The 10,422-nt window shown below is 49.5% G+C and overlaps 1 protein-coding gene across 4 annotated transcripts in view; it reads left to right on the top strand.

The window, feature by feature from the left end:
* Nucleotides 1-10,422, top strand: part of nectin1a (nectin cell adhesion molecule 1a) — a 177,160-nt gene that overhangs the window by 74,931 nt on the left and 91,807 nt on the right. For all 4 annotated transcript variants that reach the window (XM_064352536.1, XM_064352534.1, XM_064352537.1 and 1 more), the window contains exons 2-4: nt 1,350-1,721; nt 4,347-4,646; nt 5,467-5,584. In XM_064352536.1, the coding sequence (XP_064208606.1) occupies nt 1,350-1,721; nt 4,347-4,646; nt 5,467-5,584 (790 nt within the window). The remainder of the gene's footprint in view (nt 1-1,349; nt 1,722-4,346; nt 4,647-5,466; nt 5,585-10,422) is intronic.

Genomic DNA, 10,422 nt, shown 5'->3' with positions numbered 1-10,422 from the left:
CTTTCCAGTATTTCGTGCAGTAATGTCTGCTTTGTGAGTACCCATGGAAACCCCTCATACGCACGCATGCATGCATGCATACATACATAAACAGACAGACAGATTTAAAATGATAGATTATTTAAATAAACATGCTTTATTCAGTAGTCCAATCATAACATTCAGTTGCCAAACAACAAGTATTAAAATTCAACAGAATGAATGGAGGGGATAAAGTAATAAATATAAGCATAAAATAATAATCTCTAACATTTCACTTTAATTTACCACATCCACATAGATAGATAGATAGACGAGACACACACACACACACACACACACACACACACACACACCACCATGTCGACTGACTGACTACTTCCTGCGGGCGCGGTACGTGGAAACAGTTGGGAGATGAGTAAGCGCCGTGTGCTAATTGACCAGCCCACAGGAACACTCAGCAGCCGCACGCTAGCGTGCTAACTGCTGCTAATGTGTCCGTCCTCACCGCGAACCCGCCTCTCCTGGTTCTGTGCTCTGTATAAACACACGGTGCCTGTACCCTGGCCGAACGGGAGAGACTCGTGGTAGTTAAGCTCAGGAAGGCCCTGTACGCATTGGCTTGGAGTTCGGTGTACTTTGCAGGCCAGTGGTGTTCATCCACTGCATCGACACACAAATGCTGAACCAGGTGAAGAGTGTTTTGTGTATTTAAACAGATTAACGCGCGTTATAGATCTTTTGTTGTACACAGGAATACACTATTAGCACAATGGCTTTCGATCCCTTTCCCCGTTTCTTTCTTTGTTTTTTGTGGCCGTGTGTGTGTGTGTGTGTGTGTGTGTGTGTGTGTGTGTGGTTATATGTGTGTGTAAGTGTGAGTGTTTATGTATGTATGGTACAGAAGAGAAAGTGTGTGGGTTGTGTCCATGTTTGTAGAGTACTTCCTATTCCAGACATTGACATGAGCAGTTTTCTTTAACTGTCCACTCTAATGCAAGGGAATCACCGGACTGTATACACCAGGCCCTCTTCTGTACAGCTTATTGTTCCCCTCAAGATACTTTGATTCAAGTCATTCAAGTTATTATCGAACATCTCTGCGCTCAAGTTCATCCATTGTGCCTTCATCCATTGTGCGCATCGTTTCCTGATAACTTGTCATGGGTGACGGGCAACCCTCAAGACCAATGGAATCCTAAGAGCGCAGATGAGAATTGGTAGTCGTCTTAGCTATCTGCGTGGAATGTTCCGGATGAGCAGAACTAATATGCTCCAGACCGGCCCACTCCCATGTGACCACAGCAATGCGTGAGCACTCTGTTTCATGCCTTGACCTTTGACCTTTGACCTCCCCTTTTGTTTTGCAGGTGGCGGGGCGCAGACGGTGCAGATGGACGCCAGCAAGTGGGGCTTCGTGGGCTCGCAGGTGGAGCTCCGCTGCCTGTTCGTCAACAGCAACCCGCCGGTGAAGATCTCGCAGGTCACCTGGCAGAAGTTCCTCAACGGCAGCAAGCAGAACGTGGCCATCGCCAACCCCAGCCTGGGCGTGTCCGTGCTGCCGCCCTTCAAGGACCGCGTCAGCTTCAAGCAGCCGGCCGTGCGCCACCACACGCCCTCCCTGGAGGACACCACCATCACCTTCTCCAACCTGCGGCTCTCCGACGAGGCCGCCTACATCTGCGAGTACACCACCTTCCCCGCGGGCAACCGCGAGAACATGGTCAACCTCACCGTCTTGGGTAAGGCGGCCGCAAGCCAGCAAACCAGCAAACCAGCGAGCCAGCCCCCCTCATGGCTCAGCACAGTTACTGTCTGATCCATTCTGTTAAAGTTACACACACAGTCACACACAGTCTCTCACACATGCACACACACAGTCTCTCACTCTCTCACACACACACGTACCCACACTCTCTCTCACTCTCTCGTATACTCACATACACACACACACACGCACACACACATACACACATACTCAGTCTCTCACATGCACACGAACACACACACACACTCGTTCTATCACATACTCTTACTCGCACACACACATACAGAGTTTTTCTAAAGTTAAAAAGGCAGCACAGAAGAGTAAGAGACTGAATTATCCGGTGTCGCTCGATTCGTTAAAAATGTTCTCTCAGCTCAGCTGACGCTGTAATTCGAGCAGTCAGTAAACTGGACTCGCCAAAAAATCATAAATGGGGCTCTGTGCCTGCGCCCTCGAGCAAAGCACTTAGCATGGATTGTTTCAGTACACATCCCATCCCCCCTGCGCAAGTGGATAATGCGCTGTGTGAAATCAGCTACTGTGGATAACGGGACCCGTTAAACAACAATAAAGCGGGGTGGCAATAAAAAAAAAAGTCCTTTTCCGCGTGGACTGTGTCATTGCGGTTAAAATACATAATGCCCGCGCGTAAAATATTTACAGCGTTTCTCTCTCGCTCGCGCCATCGTTTCGAAACGGCCCGTTGTTTTTCCGAAGCGCCGCGGATAGCTGGCCCGTCCGCCGAAGCGCTCCACCGCGGGGGGCGAAAACGGCGCGAATTAACCGCACCCCCCCCCCCCCGCCCCGTCCGCGCGGGCGTCGGGCCCCGAATGAAACCCGAAATCGATAAATCCCCCTCCAATTTATTTTTCCCCGCGTGTGATTCTTATCCGGCGAGCTCATAATCCCTTTGTCTCGGACGGGGAAGGGGGAGGGGGGGGGGCGCGCGCGCATCGGCATGGCAACTGACTTAAGAGGCAGATTACGGAAAGGTCGCGTGTCGCCTCTCGTTTGAGGTCTAATTAGAAACCGAGCCCCGGCGCGCTTCCGTCGCGGCTGCCGGCCAAAGTGCCGGCACTCGGGATAAGTGCCCCCCTCCCCCCCCCCCCTCGCCGGGACCCCTTGTAAACCCCGAAGCGCGGCGTCCTGTCAGGAAGTCTTCGCACGCCCCGAAATCAGGTTCGCGAAATGTCAGACAGCACTCTGGGTAAGCGAATGTCACGAAGCCCTTTGCGAACAAGGTGCATCCTGTGTAATATTGTGCTTTTTTTTTTACACGCACAAAACAGGCCTACTTTATATGTGCAGATATGCGCTTAGTTTGAAGATAATTAGCAAGCCGCAAAGGGCTGTGGTTGGATGAATTATGGGAAAATGGAAGCCAAATCATTTCTGGATCTTAGAAAACTGTTGGCCTCTGTTTATTTTGGATCCACTTTTTTTTTTAAATAAACACATTTTTATCTAACTTGATGACAATTATCTTTTGTCCCCAGAATTAACCTTGTAATTTCGTACAGTGTGCTCAAAATGTTTGACCACACTCTCATAAGGATCTAACTCGAGATTGGGGCGATTTTTTTGTCAGTTTTTTTTTTTCTCACTTATTGGAAGAGGGTGTGGTAATTGATGATGATTAACCGATATGGAAGCCAGTTGCCCGACTCTTTTATCTAAATTCATGACCTGGGCATGTAGCAGCAGAAACCCAATGATCCATGCCAAGGGAATGCAGGGCTTTCCTCCTCTCCATTTATCTAGCAGCTGTGGGAAAGGTGACCTGATTATTTTTTAATTGAGTTTTATGCACATCGTAACAGTAACAGAATGATACAACAGAGTCACAACACAAGGAAATGCACACAGACATTGAATACAGCACAGTGGTACAGTGGATAGCACTGTCACGTCACAGAAGGTCTTGGGTTCGAACCTGTGCGTAGTTTGCATGTTCTCCCGTGTCCGAGTGGGTTTCCTGTGTGTACTTCAATTTCCTCCCGCAATCCAGAGACATGCTGTTCGGGGAAATTGGGGGACCATTAACATGGGGTTGCTGTAAAAGAACATGCTTGCTCAGTCAACCTACCTTCTATAAATAAAGGTTCATAAATAAATGAAACCACAATCAAAAACATGGCTGCTCTATCTGAAATCATACTTTGTCAATGTCCCTGGTCTCCACATCCCACCCCTGAAATCTCACTACAGCGCACATCTACAGCCAATGGCGTTCTGCCATTAGCATCAGCACTTCTATGGTACCTCTTGCCGTTAACATCTGCTCGCGTCTATGACGCATTTCCTACCATTCAACATCAGCACATTTCTATGGCATTTCCTGCTAACCAAATCGGCACACATCTAAGGCACTGCCTACCAGTCAACATCAGCACATTTCTATGGCATTTCCTGCTGACCAAATCGGCACATGTCTAAGGCACTGCCTACCATTCAACATCAGCACATTTCTATGGCATTTCCTGCCATCAACATCAGCACGTGTCTATGGCACTTCCTGTCATCGACTTAAGCACATTTCTATAGCACTTCCCTGCGTTGCATCGTGTAAATGACTCTTTCTTTTTCCCCGCCTCTCCAGCTCGACCGATGACCGTCATGACGCTGTCGGCGCCCACCATCGTGGCGCGCTCGTCGAACCGCAAGATGACGGTGGCCACGTGCCTCTCGGCCAACGGGAAGCCGCCGAGCCTGATCACCTGGGACACGCGGCTGAAGGGCGAGGCCAGCGTCCAGGAGACGCGCAACGACAACGGCACGGTGACGGTGCTCAGCAGCTACGTGGTGGTGCCCAGCCGCGCCGCGCACAAGCAGAGGCTCACCTGCGTCGTCTCCTACCGCAACGAGAGGATCACCGACAGCGTCGTCCTCAACGTCCTGTGTAAGCGCCGCTCGAAAAACCTTCCGCTCGCTCCCGCCCCCGTCCCTTACCAGGGTTCGGTATCGAAAACCCAGTGCCGCTATGGCACCGATTCTCATACCACCGGTAACTACCGGTCCGAATTCGGTGCAACCCACCTTCAATAGCTAGCATTACACATTACAGTCAGTGACCGCAGTTACCGTTAGCCAGCTAGCTAATGTTAAACTTTGCCAAAATGGCAAAAGTGAAAAAGGTATGAATTATAAGTATAAAGTATCATTTAAACAATTAAAAAACAATGACTAAATTGTTCAATTTCTCTGCCTTTGCAATAAAAAAATATATTCTTTAATTTTATCATTTGCTCTTTATTTTAAGGAAGGTATTGGTTCTGGCACTGGCACCATTTTAAAAGTATTGCTTTAGTATCAGTATTGCCTAAATCTAAACGATCCCCACCCCTAATCTTTACACGGGCCCTATGAATAACTCAAAATGTGCCTTTGTCTTGCTTCTCACCCTTTCACAGAGCTTCGGTGCCCTCCGTGCCATATATGGTGGCACAGGAAATCCTGCCGCCGAGAGCAATTGAATATCAGCTCCGCGCGGTTATTGTTAGCGCTCACCTGCAATAACACGCCTGTGCAAATGCTAACTGCGTTCGGCCGCGCTCGCCTTGTTTCATTTCCACACATCCACAAAAGCAGGAACACGCGCGCCGTGGAGCCATTGTGTGCCTCTCGGCGAGGCTGTGGCGTGTCTGTCAGTGGCCTGCTTTGTGAGGACCGGGTCGGTGGGACCAGTGGCTCCCAGCTGACCCGGCGTCTCGCTTCCACAGACGAGCCGGAGGTGACGGTCGAGGGCTTCGACGGGAACTGGTACCTGAACCGCCAGGACGTGCTGCTCATCTGCAAGGCCGACGCCAACCCGCCCGTCACCGTGTACCAGTGGAAGCTGTAAGTCCTGGGGGTGTGTCTGTGTGTCTGTCTGTGTGTGTGTGTGTGTGTGTGTCTGCCTGTGTCTGTGTCTGTGTGTGTGTGTGTGTGTGTGTGACTGTCTGTCTGTGTGAGTGTGTGAGACTGTCTGTCTGTGTGTGTGTGTGTGTGTGTGTGACTGTCTGTCTGTCTGTCTGTCTGTCTGTGTGTGTGTGTGTGTGTGACTGTTGTCTGTGTGTGTGTGTGTGTGTGTGTGTGTGTGTGTGTGTGTGTGTGTGTGTGTGTGTGACTGTCTGTTTGTCGTGAGTGTGTGTGTGTCTGTCTGTCTGTCTGTCTGTCTGTCTGTCTGTGTGTGTGTGTGTGTGTGTGTGTGTGTCTGTCTGTCTGTGTGTGTGTGTGTCTGTCTGTCTGTCTGTCTGTCTGTCTGTGTCTGTGTAAACATCAGTGAAACGTGACACTTTTGTATAAGCACTCTGTATTGACTATAGACTGGGGCTGAACACATTGTTATTCAATTTGTAGCCTGCATTTACTTAACTGTGCGCAACCCAATAGTGATGTGTGTGTGTGTGTGTGTGTGCCTGTCTGTCTCCCAGTGTGTTTGTGTGTGTGTCTCATCCTGTGTATGTGTGTATGGCACTAATGCACACACTCCAAAACAAGGCCAACTTTTCCAGCACACCTTTGAAGCCATTGAAGGTAAAATGATCAGTTCAATATCGGCTGCAGCCTCGCAGTCATCAGCAGGCCTGGCAGCGGAGCACGTGAGCACATCAGACGTGTGGAAAGTCCTATTGACGAGTGCCCAAGCACGCGTGCGGAAGAGGCCGGGCGGCGCCGCGTTCTGAATAGAAGAGGCGGATTTGGCAGCACGTAGCGCGCGAGCTAGCGCCTCCGGCAATGTTTTTGTCACACCGTAATCTCAGTCGCGTCGACGACGTCATCGCTATTTTCCTCTCTGTTATTCTTTTACCGATCCGCGCCGCCGTCCCCCCGGCTCGGCCGCCGCCGCGCGTTTGAGCGTGCGTTTTCCCGCCGCGGCGGAGCTACCGCGAGGCCCGCGTCTCGAACCATCCGCTCGGCGGGACGAGAGAGGCGGTGTTTTTTTTGTTTTTTCAGCAGAGCCGCCGGCAGCCCGCCGTTCGGCTCCGGGGAAAGTTTATCTCTCGCGCGCACGAGCCGCGCCGTTTAAATAAAGAAACGCCGCTGAGCTAAAAACGAGAGGAAGTAACGCTGATGGTAGTCGCACCTGGCGCACGACCACCAGGTGCATCCCGCGTTCGTTTTTTTTCCCGTTCCTGGCTCCCGATTGGTGGCTTGCGTGCCTGCGTACCTGCCTGCCTGCGTGCCTGCGTGTGCTACAAGCCTTGTAACGTGTGTATAATCCTTTGAGTTACGCTCAGTTGGTTTTCAGTGCCAATGAGTAAGCACACAAAAAATGTTTTAAAAAAAATAATTTAAAAAAACCCCAGAGAAGAGGAATGGCATATGGAGGCGCCTGCAATTCCCCTTGAAATTGCACTGCACTGTGTAAGACTGTGTAGCACATCCCGGACGATCCCCTGGTGTCCGTCTGCTCCCAGCACCACTGACCCTTTTGAAGAGCAGGGTTTTTGGAATGTTTTTTTTTCTAGTCGGTCAGTGTTCTAGAACACCACTGCGTTCACCTACCAGTATTGATTGTGACATCAGCATTAGAATGTTCAGTCAAGAACATTCTAATTGCATGTTTGTGATGTCACACCTTAAGGGCTTAATTAAAGGCTAACACAACCTGAGGGAGGGGGAAGAGACACAGAGGCTGAGAGGAAGGCTTATTTCAGAAAGAGATGGAGAGGCGGAGATGTGAGAACGACGTGTGGGCAGGTGGAGAGGTGACGTGGGGGGGGATGACGGGTCGGACGAGACAGCTGACGGGGCGGTGGACAGCCAGACTCTAAATGGGTTGTGACACTTCCCCCGGGCTGTGCATTGGAGGTGATTACAGGGCCCTTCTGTGACAGGGCGACACAGATTTACAAACGCATGTATTCACACGCGTACACACACAGAGACACACACAGTCTCTCTCAGACACACACACACACGCACGCACACACGCTCTCTCACGCACACACACAAACACACACACACAGACACACATGCACTCTCTCACACACACACACACATGCTCTCTCTCTCACACACACACATGCTCTCTCTCTCACACACACACACACACACACACACACACACACACACGCTCTCTCGCACACACACACACATGCTCTCTCTCTCACACACACACAGTACACAGGCCACATGTGCACTCTGGTGTCCTCATGCCTGTAGGCACATGTGCACGCGTTGCTGGCACAAGCTCACACACGAACATTCTCTTTTCCTCTCTGTCTCTCTGTTTCTCTCTCTCTCTCTCGTATGGAATTCACAACTGAATCAAAAATGACCACAAGCTTTGCATGCTTCAGAGTTTGAATGGAAGTACATTTCTCACTATACTAGAAACATATGACTCACACACATGCATGCGTGTGCACACACACACACACACACGCTACACACCCCACATACACACACACACACGCTCAGACAGATGCACATCTCCACCTCCCACCTTACATAGTCATGCGCGTGCACACACACACACACACACACACGCACACACACGCTCAGAGAACTGAGAAAAATGATAAAATAAGAGAAAGGGATGAGCGCTGCTGGCTGCTGGACGTGTGCTCTTTCCGTCTCTCTGCAGAGACAGCTGACTGGCTGCGTGCTGAAAGCAGAGATTGGATTACGCCGGGCGGTGACATTTCATCGCGCGGTGGATATCTTGTGCTGTAACACGGCGGTGTGGAGCGACGGGTTTCAGTCCATTTTCCTCCACGCAGGAGTGGAAAGTGTCTCAAAACACTGAAAGTGGGATTCTCCGAGAACAGAAACCCCTGGGAAAGCCTTTGCTCAGAGGAACCAGGCATTGCTAAATCAGTTTTCTAAGGTGTATTCACCTAGCTTCCACTTGCCACGGTTCCTCCTACTATGTAGCTGTTTATCTCAACTGTACTCTACGTGGACAAACAACCCAGAACATTCATCTGATTCAGAGTTCCAGTAAGCTGGATAGATGGAAACATTTTTCATTGTATAGCTGTTCTGCCAGAACATACTTGATATACTAATGTTTTTACAGATCTGTCGTAATTGTAATTCATAATTTCCATTTTTGCCAATCCTAAAAAACTGAGTTTTTAGATTTATGTTTGTTTGTTTTTTTTAAAAATATATATTTAGAGCGATTAATCATCAAGCTATCTGTCTTAGAGGCTGCAAAATTGAAGGGTGACCTAATTTCCCCCGCGTTTCTAGAAAGTTCTTCGCTTCGTACCGGACAAATGATTCGTTCCGTTCCCTCGAGCGTCCCACAACGCTGGCGGCCCCGTTCCCGTTCCGTTCCTCTGAAACAGGGACGGGAGTCCGAGGTGAACATTCGCGACCGCGTCGCTTACGCGAGTGTTGAAATTACTAACCGGGTCGTTGCGGGGTTTAAACCGTGACAGCTGGCGTCCGAAGCGCTGTGATTCGGTTAAAATAACTGCCTTTTTTCGTACGACTGGAAGCGTTCGGTCTCCGCTCTTATCTCCTTAAGCTGACGCAGGCGCGGCTTAACGTTGAACAGAGATCGCGCCTCGTTGCCAAGGCTAAAGCAGCAGCGCGACCTGGAATAAATTAAACGAAGACGTACCGACGGCAAATAAACAGACTGGCAGTTACGTTGATGGATGGGTGCGCGTAAATATGAGCGTGTAGTTTGATTTGGTTGGCGGAATGATTGACGGCGTTGGCGGGTAGGTCAGCAGATGGACGGCCGGAGGGACGGATAGATAGATAGACGGACGGACGGGCGATTCGGCACTTTTAAATCCATCATCCGCGAAAGCCAAAGAGGAAAGGGATATGGAACCGGCGCCAGAAGAGATGAATCATGCCGGATTTCACGGCCTTCTAGGATTCGTCATAAAATCGCAAACAGCTGGGGCTCGGGGGGGGAGAGGATCAGCGGTGAGATCACGGGCTCGAGGCGGCCGTCGGTGCGGCCTTCCTGTACGCAGGTATAGCTGAGCTGAGGAGAGAGAGGATTCAGACCGTCTCCCACTCAGTAACTACATGAGGATGTCGTAGTCAAAACCACCATAGAGCCCCTACACAAAACTAGATGGTCAGATACACAGTAATAGCATGAGGATATCGTAGTCAAAACCACCATAAAGCCCCTACACAAAACTAGATGGTTAGATACACAGTAACTGTATGAGGGTATCATAGTCAAAACCACCATAGAGCCCCTGCACAACACTAGATGGTCAGACACACAGTAACGGCATGAGGATGCCATAGTTAAAACCACCATAGAGCTCCTACACAAAACTAGATGGTCAGAGAGCGAGGCTTAATTAGCTACATAATAGGTGGGGATACCAAGTGATATCAAACACTGATATCAGACTATTTCAGACCAGTCAAGAATTTTGCCCCCCGTAGCAAAATACTGTGATTGGTTCAAGACAAATGGAGCTATTAAATATTCAGCAATAGCTCCTCCCATTGTATGGTACATGAAGTCTTTCTTCCATAACTACTGTATAAAAGACAAAATAAAGTTGTGTCATATTGTGTATTGTGTCTTTTAAAAAAAATAAATGACACAATACTCTACAGATAAACACCCCCTTGATAGTCTGTGTTCTTTTTCATGGTAGATACAGTCAATCAAGGTAAACCATTTTTCTCTGTTCGGTGTACTTTTCGAATGGACTATATTATCTAATAAGAGCGGCAATATGCACAGCTCGGTACTGCGT

This window comes from Anguilla rostrata, chromosome 9 (genome assembly GCF_018555375.3).
Source record: "Anguilla rostrata isolate EN2019 chromosome 9, ASM1855537v3, whole genome shotgun sequence".
Lineage (NCBI taxonomy): Eukaryota > Metazoa > Chordata > Actinopteri > Anguilliformes > Anguillidae > Anguilla > Anguilla rostrata.
Note: the sequence above shows the minus strand (reverse complement) of the source record. Positions and strands in the feature narration are given on the sequence as shown.